The sequence below is a fragment of the Cyrtonyx montezumae genome, unplaced genomic scaffold (genome assembly GCF_038088225.1).
Source record: "Cyrtonyx montezumae isolate F1298 unplaced genomic scaffold, pur_monq_1.0 scaffold_2, whole genome shotgun sequence".
NCBI lineage: Eukaryota > Metazoa > Chordata > Aves > Galliformes > Odontophoridae > Cyrtonyx > Cyrtonyx montezumae.
In genome coordinates, this window is record NW_027071936.1 from 22874425 (window position 1) to 22891931 (window position 17507).

Genomic DNA, 17507 nt, shown 5'->3' on the forward strand with positions numbered 1-17507 from the left:
AGAAAGCTATGGTAACTGTAAGTGAAATAAATGTTTTAAAACTATTTGCCTAGCCTCATTTACAACCATAATTATTATTCATCTTATTCAGATGCAGAGTTATCACGCTGATTTGTTATGAATCACTCTGTAGAAGAATAAGGATGCTTTCCCAATTTTAGTTTAACATTGTGGTAAGCACAGATTTAAATTGATTCTGAATTTCTCTTGAATTTCTTTGAAACTGTGAGACTGTTATTTTTATAGTGTGAGAATGGAAGTGTTGAAAATATCAAGCTTTTCTACAAATTCAGGTTAAATTTCTTTTTGAAAAACCTCTGAATGTACTATTTTCCTGGGTTAAGACATCAAGGTAGTCGCTACCATTGGCCAGTTTGCATAGATGAACTGATGCAGACACTACATTTCATAGCAGAACAGCTCTGCGTAGCTGTCCAGAATGCGGCTTGTCTTTCACATTGCTGTTGCTATTACTGAAAGGCAGCACCCGCTGTGCTCATATCCACTGCTTGGTTGTAATAAAGGTTCAGCAAATTTCAGTGAGCGATGATGGGTACAATTTTTGGTGCATGGAGGAGTTCAGTGACACACCTTTGTTTCGTATGCACTCCCGTGTCAGGCGTTTTTTTTTATACTGTCCCTCAGCTGCTATCTCTCATATGGCAACATGTAATGGGGTATTGGTGGGAAGGTTCCACCTCTGTTGCCGTACTGTCAATACCTGCATCTGGCATTGTGGGCAACGTAATAAACCAGGAGGCATTACTTTTGGAGAGTCCTCCTACATACATATGACAGAAGTTACGTATAAGCATTTGATGTTTGGAAGGCATTCTTCAGAATCCATTTTTTCCTTTGTTATTAGCTGTAGCATTAATAACTAGCAAAAAAACAGGCTTTAAGTTTGGCTACTGAGGGAAGGAAAAGTCAAATGACACACTCGGAGAAAGATGAACACGCTTTGAGAAACACAGTGTTCCTCACAGTTTTTATGTAATGGTATTGTTGCCACAAATCTATTAGTTTGGCTTCACTGACCTTGAGCTGTCATTCCTGAGAGATAACATAGTTGATCTGGCAGTACCAAAACACAAACTCCACAAGTAATTCATATAAGTCACTCTTAATAACTCTTTCAGCTATCTGTTTACTCTGTATTTCTCATATAATTCTCAAAAGTATTCAGATGTAAAAGTACTATTGGCTTTTTTAAAGTCAAATATTTAAGTTCATTTTATGTTGTGAAGCAATTCAAGATTTTAAAATGAATTTGATTACATTGAACTCTGTTCCCTTGAAATGAATGATTCTGCATGTGACCCTTCCTTTAAGACAAGGACCTAAATGTATAAGTATAAACTGCTTTTACGGATATTTATTTTCCTCCAAAATTGTGTTGCAATCATGTAGCTGAAATATTCCGAGGGATTCCAACTTAAATTATTCCTCCTGATTATTTTTATCACAAACATTTTCCATTCAGCAACAGAAAGTCCCATTCTTGAGGCAACTGTGATATACGGAAAGTATTCTAACAGCTCTCTTGCAAGGTTGGAATCCACGATAAATTTTGTGCCAGTGAACACATGTGTGAAAAGGAAAGGATAAAGAAAATCTGTTTCTGATTTTCTGAAAGGAAAACAGTATCAAACAAATATTTACTCAAAATGTTTTCATCTTTCTACTTTCTTCCTTAAAAGCACTGTTATTACAACATACAAATAATATGTAACTTGGCTGTGACATGGATATTTCATTATTATTGCATGATGGGAACAACTCTTCCAACACAGACAGTCTTAGAGCATTTTGAAAAGTTTTTTGAAACTGGGGAAATAATTTTATATGGGCCTCTCATTCCTTGGAAAATACTCAAATTACATTGTTTTTGTGTCACTTCACACTGGAAGTAAATAAATATTTTGCTCAAGCAAGTGAAACAACTGACGTAGTATTTGTGCAGGGAAGAGAATATAGATTTCTATGGCTTATGTACTGAACATGAGTTAACAGAAGTTTGTTGCAATGAAAAGGAGAACATAAGTATAGATCTCCGTATCCAAAATATGTGAAGTAATTCCTCTGCTCATCTCAGAAATAAGGCTTCAGATATAACTGAACAAAGTGTTCTATGTTCTGATCACCAAGACAGGCAGATTACTGGCTGAAAAACACACAGAGCAGAGCTGTAACACAAGGCAAATATTCCCCTTGAAGAAAACATGGAAGAAATAAGAAAAATCTGTAAATTACAATAGTATTTAGACTTGGGTATAATACTTCTAAAATATGTTGTGAGAATGGTGCTTTTAAACAGTTGAATTTTCCAGTCATGTTGGATATGTTAATAAGTTTTTTTTTTTTCCAGAATTGGGTTTTAAAGGAAGCAAAGGCAAAGAAACATTTAAATTTTCTTCTAGCTCTTAGTGCATGTGATTGCCAGTGTTCTCATTGAAAAGATTTGAATTTCATGTCAAGCTTGGTCCATACTGTCCTCTACAGGGGGAGCTAGAGTGTGAACTTGAACATGAGTACTTGTAGAGGTATTAGAGATTTTATAGTCTGAAAGATGATGTCACCGCACTACAAGTGGAGCAGCTGTGTAAGATGTAGATGCTCAGAGGAGAAAAATAATTAGAAGGGGAACTGGCATCAACAGACTGCTTTAGTACACTTAAATCTATTTCAGAAAGTGGTGTTGGAATGTACTACCTCTCAAATCAAAGTATCATTCTCAGAGTGTCATTAAGAAAAAAGGTATTCATGTAGACATGAAATCAATTTAGGCAACTACACAAGAATCTCTTAGCAAGAGGCTGTTTTATATTGTCAGAACTTTAACATGTGTAAACTATTCCAAAGGCCTTTCAACTATAATGGATTTGGAGAATAATGTAAAATATTTCTATCTTTGTTTTTAAAGCTGTCTTTAAAAAATTAGATTAGCCTTTTTTTTTTTCCTGTGTAGCAATTACCTTTAGCAATAAGCAGTTGAAATTCAACAGGCAGTTTAAAAAAGCAGCCCATTTCTATTTAATATAATGTCCAGGAACACACAAAATTGTTTATGGGTATGGCTTTAGACATGAACATTTCATTTTCTGGATCTAAGAAATTAATGTTAGCTTTTTTTCTAAAGTAGCATCACCTCAGAACATTTGTATCACTTTCAAATTGAAATGTGATTTATAACACAAATACTGATTACCATGTATATTTTCCTTTTCATAATAAATGTCTGTGTTTGGAGTCTCTGCATGAATTATTAATTCTGCTAAAGTTTATCCTCTTGAACAAAATGCATCCATGTCATCCCTCAATTTGTACGAGAGGGAGCCATCTTGTGGTTCCCCTGATTTTTCTGATGTTCTCTTTAAGTTCAACCTAATTCCAATACTGTGGGTTTACTCTGTTCTAATATACCTACAAAAGGTATTTATTCCTACTTCTGTACCTACTGAACGTACCTGATGAGTAGCTTTATATAGAGCTAACATAAATGTAGTAACAGACTGATTTTTCAAAATAGGTTATGTTTGTTATTTGGCTTGTTAATAGAAGAATTAAAATGTGACATAATGTCCCTTTAACCTCCACCATTCTGTGTTTTTTGTGATTCTATGACAAAGATGTTGAAGTTAATGATACTGTATGTTTATACTATGTATATACATTTGTTTATTCAACTTTATTTGACTCTCCATTGCATTATCTGGATTTTATCTTCCTGTTTAATTGCGTGTTGCTTACCAGATACTATGTAGTCTACATGGCATCACAGTGACTATGGTTGTTACTGAGACATCCTTATGGAAGAGGCTATTCATAAGTCTATAAACAGTATTATGATATGATCAGTTTACTTATTCTCAAAAGACCTCTTATGCATTAATTTTAGTTGAATTTTCTTGAAACCATTTTCTGTCAAGGAATAGCAGATCCCCTAGGACTGTCTGTGGGTCCATCTGGCTATTTTGCTGCAAGCAAAATAATTTGCATTTTTAATAATGTCAGCAGGACTATTTTGGAATGGCTGGACTGCCTGGACTTATTTCAGTAGGCATTTACCAATGTGAGTTTCATTAAGTATTCAATGTTTTTTGTTTTTTTTTTTTCTTCATTCAGTTCTGCCACATCTCTCTCTTATTTTCAATCCTGAAACACTTAAATGGTAATGTGCCTTAATTACTGGCAAGGGCTACTGCTTATTGTTCAAATGATATTGATAGTCCCTACTCTGTTTTTAAACGCATTGCCTAAATTGTCATAAAAATAACTGCAGAGTTTCTGAAAAAATGTTCTTTATTTTTGAACAAAATATCTACAATGACATGATGACACCATAAATTTCACATTTTATAAGACTTCTGTCTGCAGAGATGGCAGTTTAAGTGCAATATGATACTGTAACACAATAAAAAGAACTTTAATCAAATCCATGCATAACACATTTATAGTTTTACCAAAAAGGAAGTAATTGAGATGAAATTGCCATTAGAAGTTACTAAACAGAATTCACAGGAGAATGTTTAAAACTCACAGACAAGTTATTAATACACTCTATATATTTCTTTTCTTTTTTTTGTATTCTTTAAAAATCTGGGGTCACTAGCACACAAAATATGTATATTATGTTAGAACTTTATGGTGAAATATTATGGCACGATTTCTTTTAATACAATTGCACATTCCTGTAACCACTTCAGTCCATTTTACCCATTAAAATCACTCTGTTATACAACGAAATATAAACAAAATAAATGTTTCTTGCATATTTCACAAAGATAAAAGTGAAGAAGTGCAGTAATATTCAAGAATGTCAAGAATACAGGATGAGCCTACATTTTTTTTTTTCTGGCGTTCAAGCCAGTGCCTCTAGCAATCTAACCTGCTTCCACAAGCCTTCCTAACTGATAATATATATTTCAGTAACTACTGTAGGTGGTGCGTTGCCTGAAGGCACAATTTCCATAACCACTGAAAAATAAAATATCTGTTTTATTATTAACAAGTAGCTTAGTGATTTATCTTTTTTCTTATTAGTTCTCTCAAAAAGGGAAGAATTGTTATCTGAAAAAATCACAATTATTTGTTTTTATTGTATAGTAAGATGGGGAAAAAGTTCTTTTAGTATCTTACAGGGTACTGCAAGAATTAATAGCTCACTCGACAGTTTCACCGTTTAAGGCCAAATTCTGCTCTGTTGGATGGTATTAGTTCCTATGAAAGCTCAAAGGACAGCAGAAGTTACACAGAGTACGTCTACTTGTTGCAACAAAGCACCTCAGTTCGGGCAGGGTACTGTATAAATTATAAAGTCCATTTCCATCTAATATAAAATTATTGCTAAAAATAATTTTTTAAGGATAAGGAAGATTTCTCTCCTGTCAAAAATATAGCTTTTTATACAGTTTATCTTATCTACATTAGCAACCTACAGTTCTTTTACAGGTTATAGTACAAAGTGGAAGCAATACTTCATTTCTTTTTATGTAAAGTGCGCAGCTACATCACATAAATGTAACACTTTCTGTTGATTAAGGGGAACAATCTCTCACGAATCACAATGGATTTGTAATAAAGTAGTCTATAATGAAGTGAATAATAAAGAGAATCATAAAGAGAATCAAAAGAAAACCAACATGTTATTGAAGTGGAAAGGCTAATTGAATCCCATGTTCTTCCTGGATTCCTAACAACCCTCTAAGTAACTCTATTTCTCTCATATTTAAATATGGTTTTAGAAATATATACACTTTGCTATGTGGAATTTAATCAGGAATTTGGTACTGTAAGTCTGTGATAGTCAGATATATCTGCTGTACCTCTGAGTGACTATTCTTATCCTTTCAAGGACCAGAAGTTTTTGGCTTTACTAGTATGGTATGGTTTTGGAGAAGTATGGTTTTGGTCACATATCTCTCTAGTACAGGAGTACTTCAGGAGAGATTTCAGGTGCTCTGGGCTCTCTGTTATGCCTGGTAAAGCTCTGGTTTTCCTCCTCTGCCTTTCTGCTCCGCTCTTTCCATCAAGAAGGGAAATGATGTAGAAGATAGTTTGCTATCTGCGCAGGTGGAAACTGCTATCCTAAGAGTTTATATACCTTGCAGCAGCAGACATAAATTCTCAGCCCTGAAACTACTGCTTCCATATGAAGTAATGTACCTATGCGGAAGATACTGAAGGTGGAGGAAATCAGCAAGGACTCATGTTTCCCTCTTTTCTCCTTATTGTGACACATACCAACTCTTATCACTGTGTTACTGGCGTTTTCCTGTAGATACTTCGGCTTCTTCCTCTGATTTCATTGCACTGCATGGATTTTCTAGTGTCGATTTCATTTTTGAAATACAGGGTTGATCTAGAGACCACAGAAATACTACCTGAACAGCACAGTCAGTACCTATGGTGAGTAACTACCTGGGACAAAGCTGTGTCAGCTGTAGGCCTCTACTGCATAGAAATTCTTTGCACCAGCAGCATTTTTGTCTGGCTTTTCTAAGAATCTCTTAAGCCTAAGCTCAGTTACAGTGAGGGAAAGTGGCTATCTACTTCAAGTTATTGAATGGGACCAATTTTAGGTGTAGGAGAATCTCTACAAAGCAGTATCATACTTGACCATCATTTCTTTGATACTTTTTCTGCCTCTTCCCTGCAGGACTGTGTCAGATTATAGTCTGATAACTGTGAAGCACCCTTCCATACTTGCAATTTTGTAATCTAATATCCTGTACTTTATTGTACAGTTACAAAGCTCCCACACTCTGTTATCTGAAGACAGTAACTGTTGATACTAATTTTCAATAGAGAGCTGGCACGCCTACTGGTAATTTTGGACTTTTCCCATAGTCAGTGATGAGTAGCAAACATTCTTGCCTTGAGTTTTCTTACCTTAACTGACATTTCTGTCTTTCTCTACTAACTGACTTTACCCTAAATCATATAGGAATAATTTAAATGAGGTTAAATTTGTTTTGGTATTTAGGAGACCATAGAGGCTTCCATTATGCTGGCAAATGTCACAGTTCCTGTAAAAAATAAATAAAATAAGCAGAGCGATCTTGGTCCCATTACGTCAAAATTGGAAATCTTTATATACCTCAAGGCAGCAGGATTACATGCCAAATGTATTTACATTTGAAAACGTCATTGTGGAACTATTTTTTCTTTTCTCTCCTATTTGAAATACTTTTTTTTTTTTTTTTACTAATAAGTTATTTAAAAAAACAAAGAGCTGTATGTAGTAGTCCAGGATTGTTATAAATCCATGTTATAAATATGTTTTTATTTATCCATGTTATAAATATGTCTTTATTTTCAATATGCCTTCTTAGAAGGTTGAAGTTTGTGTAAGTTTTCTGCTCTGCTTCCCAGTGTAATGGCTAGAAAACGGAATGACTAGAAGTTAGAAAAATAGAATTACTAGGAGTTATTCTGATCTGGTCTTATGCACTTACCTGTCCAAATAAGGATTCTTTATTGACGCTGTTTTGGAGGGAAAGAATAAGCCTGAAAGATAATGTGATTTTTTTAATTATTATTTTTTGGTTGCTTTTTGATTAGGAGTCCACTCCAGTACTTCAAACAGTCCTTAATAAACAAACAAACAAACAAAAAACTACCATGTTGCCTTGACTGTTGACTAGAAGAAATAAATATCTCTTTTCAAATGACATACTGAGAACTTTAAGGGAGAGAAATACAATCCAACTAGTTAAACAAGTTCATGATACATGGATGAGCATCTGTGTTCATAAATGAATGAGATCTTTATAAATCAAATATGAAGAAATAACAAAAACCAAACAGGAGAACAACTCAGCAAATAATTGTTTAAAATGAATTGAATTCATGTCCAATCATAAAAGAAGAAAAACAATAATGAATACTGTTTTAAAATGTTATTTTAAAAATAAGTGTTTAAAATGAAGGAGGATTATACTTTTTTCTGACACAGCTGAATAAAATCTGAGAGCATACATTTTAGAATCTCTATAACAAATCCTTGATGGAAAACAACAACAAACCCAAGGTTGCGATGTTATAATCCTCAGCGCAGAATTACACTGCTTCCATTACTTCATATGCAACATGATTTTGGCAGTGCACCATTTGTTTGCCTCCAGCTGTATTTTGGTTTTGTATACACATTCTGAACAATAATAAAGCAAAAATTCAAAACATGTTCAAAACAAAAATATTTTGCAATGAGAAATAGCCTCAGTTACTGGACTTTTAAATAGTAAGTAATTCTAAATATTAGATTTGTATCTTGTCCATTGAAAAACAACAATATGCTAAGAATGGCAAGACTGAACACCTGTCTATGAGCTATGTCATAAATATGATCTGTTGTCCTATAACTTAAAGAAGAAACTACTATTTAGTCCCAGAGAGGGGAAGATGTCTCAAAGTACTGATAGGTTTTCTAACTGTTGCATGAAATATAATAAATGTAAAAAGGCATTCAGACCCTTTTTCATGTTTTAGAAGAGCTATGTTTTTTCAAAATTGTGAAGTGTTAACTGATGTCTCAATCATACCAATAAACTTCAAAGAATGCTCCAGAAAACTACCATAGGATCTATTCTTACATTAATCTTCCTGTGATATATGTAACATTTAGGAAATGTATATGGACAAATGCATTTGCACTCATCCTCATAATATTTCAGTGAAGCTGATGACTATCAACTTTTAGTTTTGATCCAAGATCTCTTTGCACTGAATTAAAATGAAATATTGCAAAATTTTTATGTAATCTGTCTATCACAAATACTGCATGAGTTTTGTCAATTAAGAAAATATTTTGAAGGTATAAAAAGGATCTTAAGTTTAAATTGTTGAATTATAGGTAATTGTATGGGAACTGCTGAATCGTGGCCTGAACCACTGATTGGTCACCTGAGGTGAGCACTGAGTCAGCCATGGGGGCCACAGGTGAAGGTGATATATCTGTGTGATTGGAAGGGGTGGAGCCTGGCTCCACCTCTCCCAAACCCCATTTAAGGGCTGACCACCACTAGGGAAGGGTCTCTGTTCTTGGAGATCCTTCCTATGTGGAGTCCTCTGTGAGTCTTGTCATCTTAAAGGTGAGCCATCTTCTTTTGTTTATTATTTGTGTACTATCTATATAGACCTACTCAAATACGCCATCATCTATGCTATTTTTTTTTAAGTACCATCCTTGGGAATTATTCACCCTACAGTAATTAAAAGAAAAAAAGTATTTTGCAGGAATCAATAATTCACAAATGTTGATAAATCTTCCAGGTGATATATAGACTATTGAGCTGTAAATATTTTGTGCTAGCTGAGATTGTTTCAATGCTTACTCCTCCTGCTTACTCCTGGAGGTTGATAAAAAGAGGCATAAATTAAATGTGTCAACTGTGCTCAATGTAAAGCACAGATCCTGTCCTCAGGACGAGAAGTCCTTAGAAATCTATACTCAATTAATTCATTATTGTCTTGTGAAATTGAAATAGAAGTACCAAATAGTAGTATATTCTCTAGTACTATCAGATTTACACAGGCTATTCTGGATTTTTTTTTTAATTTAAAATACATGGGAGTTTAGAAAAAGGAACGTTAAATAGTATTGTACAATTATACCACTATGTAACAGTATGTATAAACACTTGGCAGTAAAGCTTGAGTAGAGAGTGATTTACAGTGAGTTGCTAATGTTATTTTGATCCAGAAAGTTTGCAGTTGCAGATGTCTTCTCTGGTGTCGTTCTTCCATTGCATTGTGACTGGGCATTTCAAGCTCAGAAGGATCTTCCCCTTCTCAATGCTTCTTCCTTTCCTAGTCACCCCTAAGACACATTTCTTACAAAAAGCCTTCTGTTGACCGCTGCAGACAAATCTCTATGGACTGCAAAATCCTCAGTCTTGTTATTGGTGAATGTCTTCGTGCCTTATAATTTTGTAAATTACCCAGTAAAAAATGTTGAAAATCAGAAAGGCTAATGGGAAACAAGCTCTGGAGATCGTGTCTATCTTCTTGGCTCGGTCAATGAATACCTTTCTCATCTCATCAGGGCTTTTAGGTGCAGCTTGAGCAGGATTGTTTGGCCCCTTTTGTGCCACTCCATCTTTTGCTTGCAGGCATGGTCCAACTCCATACGCTGTAAAACTGAATTGACTTTCCCGTGCATCATCATCCTGTTGTGTGAAAAAATAAAAGCAAGATTTTACAGAAATCTTACCAGTTGATAAATATCACTTACTGCACCTTCACCCAGTGATGTTTTTAAACTGTGGGTACAAGTGGTTGAAATTTCAGTCCAGTCGAAGTGCATGTCAAAATATTGCAGCAGCTCTAATGAGTGCAGAATTTTTCTATTTGTTTGACTCTCTAATCTATTTAGAGAAAAGAGAAAGCTTAGTAAATGAATTTAGTGACTTAGGAAACTAGTGGTGATCAGGCACCCATCTTCTAATTAGATTTGATTTTGTGCATTTATGGTAAATGTCTGCAATTTTCAACTGGGCAGACTTCACACTTCTTTCAGACAACAGACATTAACTCCACGTTGCTTAAAAGGATGGGATGTTTTCTAGAAATACCTGTAGTACAAGCAGTAACAGTGTTCATTAGTGAGAATTCTACTCGTTTTATCTGTGTGTTTTGTTATTTCTGCTGTTCCGTGTACGTCAGATAAAGAGATTATGTTAAGTGTCTTAATTTAGAATAGAAGTAGTATAAAATATTTAAAATAAAATTAGTACCTTAAAAATATATCAAATACATTTTAAAATAGAATGAATGAAAGCAGAAGGTTAGATTTTAATATTGGTAATTAAGGTGAAAACTGGCAAAAATTCTGAATTTGAAGAGCTGTGAGTGAAAGCAGTTTTAAATCACAAGATATGAGCCTAAAATTAAATGGTCTGAAGATATATATATAGTTTCATAACATAGGTTTCTGGAATGTGGCTTCTGTCTAGGAACACGTTTTGTTCATCTCTTTACCTGATTTATAAATATTCTCTATTATGGAGGTACAAATACAGAGTAGTAAATAATATGTAGATTGCAAAGCCAGCACCAAATTTTATTTTGAAATGCATTTCAACATATTCTTCTACTGTGTATGCTACTCAAAGATAGTTCTATGATTTTGATGGCTTTTGCAATTAAAAAAAAATCTTTTCCTACTTTTTTAATCTAATTTAGCCTACCTGCTTTAACATTCTAGAATTCTGTAACATAGTTAGTGTTTTGGTTCAATAATTCTGAATAATTCAATCATTCTGAAGCTTTTCTGTTTTATTTAAATATATTTAAACGTCTCATTTTTCTAACTTCTCACTTAACATTGCTTAAATCTCAACTTCAAAACTCTCAATTTTGAAAACAGTGATGCTTTTCAAAGTGATTTTGAATGGATGATTAATTATGAATATATTAAAATTTTGATTATGCAGTACTTGTTAGAAACATTTAATTTCGTCATTTAAAAAATTATCAATTAATTTTGTTAGCAATGTTATTTGAAATAGTTATAGGCAAGAGAATGTATATAAATTAATAAGTTTGAAGTGAACAAGTTAGTAAACAGCATGAACATTCAGCATGGATGAATCACCCAGCTGCTGTAGTTGTAATCTAATTACGGTACTTTTTCCTATATCTAAATGGAATAAACTTACAGGCTACTGTAATTCACTGAAACTGCTATACTTTGAATCTGTATCATATTCTTATATAAAAACACTAACAAAAATAAAGGAAAATTAACATGAATGCAAAGGATGAGGAAAATAACTGTTGATTTACTTCCATATGGAAATGAATAACAGAAATACAAAATGTTAGGATGAATTTTGATGACGTGATAAAACAAATTCCTCTTCTGACAGAAAAGAATAGGAAATAATATTTTAATAGTAGTTGTATTCCAGAAGGGTTGTAGTGATGCATTCCAGTTAACAGGAGTTACAAATACAGTAGATGTGAGAGTTTAAGCTGTACTTGCCATTTCAATGACTTTGCACATACAAAATCTGTAAACTGGGGCTTAAGTCTTCTCAAGATGATAATTTTTATGGTAGCATTAGCTCAAAATGATTAAAAAGTAATTCTGCTGAGTAGCAGCTTTCAGTTGGTTATGTTTTCAGGATGAGACACTCTCCTTTGACTTTACTGTCTCTATTGTGTGTCAACTTGAGTTGAGCAATCCTCTAGAAACAGTTATAAAGGCCAGATCCCTGCTTATTTTTTCACTTGCAGACATTTTGAACTTAACATACAAGCTGGTTGATCAGAATTACTCTCTGTTGTTGAGGAGTTGATGTGAAGGTCCTTCTAGTAGTCTAACCCAGCGATGTTGCTGGATGGATGGTGTTTCCACGATGATAGGCAGGTAGGTTGGAGCCTGCTAAGTCAGGCTCAAGTGCTAGAGGTATAATGCATACAAAGGAACGTGCACCTTCCAGAGCTTTGTAACATGCTATGTACCAACATAATTATTTTCCAGGGTACCAGCTGGATTATCTAATATGTTGTTCTGGAAGTTTTCCAGCAAGTTCACAATGTAAAAAAAAAAAAAAAAAAAAAAACCTTAGTTAGGCCACAGATTCATATCTAAGGGTGTTTTTGTAAAGCAGGAAATATGCAGTTACTATTATTGTTGATGATAACATTTGAGTGCTATTTTGAGGGTATTAATATAAAATGACAGCAGTATTCCATGTGTTTTTATAAATTGACTTGGCTACAGTCCTTCTTTTTTGACTGGAAATATTTCTGATAATCTGTGTGTTGATCACAGCTGTCTCAGCTGTTAAAATCATCTAATGGACCTGTATATTTTTGAGGAATATCTGGATGGTGGATCTTCTTGGAAAAGTCTGTTGCATTTTACATGAATTTTTTCTCTTAAAATGTAATAATGTGTGTTGTGTGTGTGTGTATTCATTTTAGTGCATAATTGTAAAAATCAAATCAAATCAAAAATCAAAACAAAAAACAAAGTAAAAAAAGAAAAAAGAAAAAAGTTTTAGTGCAAATGGACTTCAGTAAAGCTTTGGTATGAATTCGCTTTTTACAAACACTGCTTTGGTACTAGTAATTTGAACATTATTGTGGATAGCTACTTGTAAATACGTTATCATCTCTACCAAAATTACTGTAATTGATAATTTTTGATAACTTTTTTTTTATTGAGAGAAGTAGAATTTTATTCAAGGCCCAAGGAAATCTTAATAATTAGTTTATTTTTTTTGCCAATATTTTTCTGCAGAATACTCAGCTGTAAAGCATAAGAAAGTTTTCAGTTTCTGTGGCCATGTGACTATGCTGCTTTCTGTTCACATATTTAATATCTCTTGAGGAATAGTATGTATAAATGTTAATATCTCTGTGGCCTTTTGACTGTGGTTTTGGTGAGTTTGAGGATTTATTTGAGGCTGTGGCTTTGGTTATTTGAACACTATTCTTCACTATTAATTTGTTCTACACTATTCTCTATTCACAGTTCTACACTGTGAACAGCTTGGTTTTAAACACTAATCTGTTACCAGTTGATTTCCCTTGAACTGATGTCACTGTTTCCTTGAAACTGCAGAGAACAGAATTTTAATATCATGTTTTAATCCAGATTTAAACAGATCAAAATAGACTACAGAATTAATGAGACAGATAGCTTTCTTAACGTTTCACGTCATCACATAACAGGTAGCAATGAATGGAATCCACACGGGAAGACATTATTTCAGACAAAAAGACAGGGCCTCTGTTAATGATTGGATATCACATTTTGACAAATGGGACATCTTCTTCATAGTTTACCCTTAAATTTGTACTGTAGATTTGAGGCAAAGTCCCGTCTATAGGTCCTGCACATCTCAAGCCATTGCTATGCTGTAATGATTCACTGATTTCATTTCCATCAAGAACTCCCTCAAAATACTTTCATCAAAATGGATGGGTTGACCAAAAAGAAAACAAAAGAAAAGAGATGTGATTACCATTAAAGACAATCTAGTTCACATGTCTATTTTCCTCGCTAAAGATACTGTGATCTTTAGATTATGGAAAATAGAAATAAAAGATTGACTGTTCTTGAAAACTAAATATCTTATTTTAAAAGCTAATCTAAAATTGGTGGGTTTTAGCGTAGGTGCACAGTTCATGCTTTTTTTCCCCATTCAGAGTAAATGCGACTAAGAAAAAGCACTGATCATAGGTATGTTTTGGTAGTCCTACACAGTACTTCTAACGTTTTTTTTTCCCTTTTGTTTCTCTAGACCTAAAGGAGAGCACATTTAAACAAACAATTCATATTCATCCATTGTGAAAATGTTTTCATCACATCAGCAATATAATATTTGTGAAACTTGTATTCATTTGCTAGGTTTCCTCCCCAGGCATAGTTAAAGCACTATAGATCAGATGCTGACTACCAAAGGAAGTCTTAAATTGTGAGCAAAAATTGACATATTCTCATTTTACCATTTGTGTTATTGTAAAGAAACAAGAAAAAGATCTCCTATACTTATTGTGATGCCTGGGGGGGAGGAAGGATAGATTGCATATTATGCTGCAATAACTGCTTTATTTGTGAGTGTGTTTACAACAAAATCCCAGACTTTTTGTCTTCCACTTCCATGGAAATTGTATTGGGCTTCTAAGAAGCAATATCCCTTTCAGATATTTGGAATCCTTTGGTGAGATCCATAGTTACAACCATAAAGGTGATAACCAGAGGGTGCAGTTATACCTAAGAATCATCTTTGATGTTGCAGTTACTGTTGCCCAGGAAGAGTGGCAGTAAATACTGTATTAAAGCGGATAAGGAGGAAGCAGCGACTTTAGGTAACAACAATTAAAAAAAAAAAAAAAGCATAAGGAAAATGGCAGACAGATGAGCTTTAGAGATGTCAATACCTCTTGGTACAGCTCCATACATTGTACTGTGTACAATAGTATAATTTTTCTTAAAATTCAATTTTTTTCTCTGAGTTTGATCTTATTTTTAAGAGTATTTATATCTCCTATGGTTTTTAATCAATACTGAGGAAAAATAACCAATTATTTTGATTAAATTTATGGAAGATACCAAGCTGGAAAAAAAGCACATCTATTTGAGAATGTGTTTGGAACTAAAATTTAATCCAACAATTTGAGCAAAGAGTCCAAAAAAAATACAGGGAAATAATCAGTAGTTGCATACACAAGGTACTACATTTTAGAACAAAATAATTAGCTTTATTAAAGAAAATAGTTCTGCAGTAGTTCTGGAAAAAGAGCTGAAATTTATGGAAGATCTAAATCTTAATTCAGATTAATCCTATGCTGTTGTTAAAAGGCAAATCACTAAGTGTTTTGGATAATCACACGTATGTAACTTGCACGATTCAATCCTTTGTTGATCTCAACTGTTACTGTCTACTCCTAATGTTGAAAACATGGTTTTTAGGAACTACGTGGCTTACAGAATTCCCAGGGAAGGAGAATGACCATGAACAAAAGTGTGGGAAATACATCCTGAGAGAAAAGGTTGTGCAAACTAGTCCAGCAAAACATCTAATTCCATTAGAAATAGACTGAAAGTACAGTCATATGAAATGCCACTCAACATAGCTGTTTGTATTTGATTGGACACATTTGTCATGCCCTGCTGCCCAGTAGTCTGTACCTGCCCAGCCTATCCCCCACAGTCCAAATATTTCAGGAGCTTTTAGAGACCTGCCATATTTGCAACTAAATACCCTGCCACAGAAATACTGCTTTCCTCCTTCATGTCAGAGTGCCTTATTTTTGCTGTCAGCAGCAACAACAAAAAGCATATTTCGTGGGAAATGTTGAAAGCAGATACATACAGTCTGAATTATCCTCTAAGTAAATGAGTTTCTGTATGCACCTGAGCAAGCCTGAACACACGAGGCAACTGTACAAAAATGTCATTTTCATTTGATTGTATAGACTGCTTTTTAATAGTAACTCTTGCTACTTGACACTGCTTAGATAAGCTTTCCAGAGTTACAGATTTTCAATGTATTCTAAGTAAAAAAGAAAAGAACCTCTTGTGATGTAAAGAGTAAACTGAGGTTAGTCTTCAGAAATTAAAGATGCCTGAACTTGTTGCTACAGTCAGACTTTCATCCACACTATAGGTATTAACTGAACACAAACTGAACTCTGCATGGCAGCTGTGCTGGGTACTCACTGAATGAGAAGGCTGAAGAAGCACTTTCTCTTCAAAAAATCAATAGACATTTTTGCATGCTGTTGGAAAGCATTTTGCTTATTATCAATTTAAACTCATAACCTTCGTTACTAGACTTTACATATTAGTAGTGACTTCCTTTAACAGTAGTTTAGGTGACTTCTGCCATGAAGTAAATATAAATAGCCAAATAAATGCTCTATTAAAGATCTTTGCTAATTGTATGAACAATTTCCACTCAATTGACATATGCAAAAATACTCTTCTCAGCTCCTTAAAAATTTATATCCCACAAATAAAATCAATTAAAAAATTAATTTTTATGTTAAAAATGCATGGAATACAGCTGTTATATCTTTGAACTGCATACTGGAGTGAAATTAAGGGACAGTAGTTGTTGAATCTTAATGCTGTACAAAGTCTGTGAGTGCTAGTCGTGTTGATCCACTGAAGTATAATCTGACTCTTCTAACAGGGTGAAATTTGTGTCTGTGCATGGGCCACGTGGGAGCCATCTGCCTCATTTAAAGCCCTCTTAATCCTTCTTTTTAGAATTCAAGTTGGATTTATGCAGCGTGTAGTCCTTGTAGTGACCCTCTGCCTAGATTTCATTCTGTGCTGCCATTTTCTTTATCCTGCCACTTTAAGCATCAGTGTGTTTACCAAGCCAAGCTTACATCCCAGCATAAACCAGTCTGTTAGACTCCTTTCCAAGCTGTGAATACTCCTAGCTTTACCTTGTTCTTCTTCCTCTTCCGTCGGAATCGCAGGAGTTCTTTATGCTGCCTTGACACAAAATTTACAGCTGCATATTCCAAAAGTGCAGAAAATACAAAGAGCAGACATACAGCCATCCAGATGTCAATTGCTTTGACATATGACACCTAAAAAGAAAAATAGAGCAGAAGACTGAATATTCTCAAAGCACAGATATAAAGTTTAGCATTTCAGGTCAGGAAGAAGCTCATTAGTATCTCAAAATCCCAGCACTCTTTTGTGAAACAAATCTTCCCATGGAAGTTCAATAATAAGACGCTAATCAATTGAATACTTTTATCTTGTTATTTCTAAAGTGTCATTTATCACAAATGTGTTTACTATTTTTCTCCCTGACAGTCTCTCTTAACTTACTGTGTATTTTATCATGTTCCAAATAGTGCACAAGGATCTCGTGTTCTTACTCCATTTCTCCCGACGAGTTCTGTGAATGATGCTAGGAATTTCTCTGTTATACTTATTTCAAGTTCCCAGACTAGAAATTGGGATAAAGAAAGGAGATGGAAAACACTGATATACTTATATTTTCTGCTAATATAGGCAGAGTAAA

The 17507-nt window shown here is 34.0% G+C and overlaps 1 protein-coding gene across 1 annotated transcript in view; it reads right to left on the bottom strand.

Annotated features, from left to right (window-relative positions):
• Positions 1-9828: 9828 nt before the first annotated feature.
• GLRA3 (glycine receptor alpha 3) overlaps positions 9829-17507 on the bottom strand; it is a 69485-nt gene continuing 61806 nt past the window's right edge. The window contains exons 8-9 of the mRNA XM_065736076.1: positions 16918-17064; positions 9829-10169 (exon numbers count right to left, since the gene is read on the bottom strand). Coding sequence (XP_065592148.1) covers positions 9900-10169; positions 16918-17064 — 417 coding nt within the window. The 3' untranslated portion in view covers positions 9829-9899. The remainder of the gene's footprint in view (positions 10170-16917; positions 17065-17507) is intronic.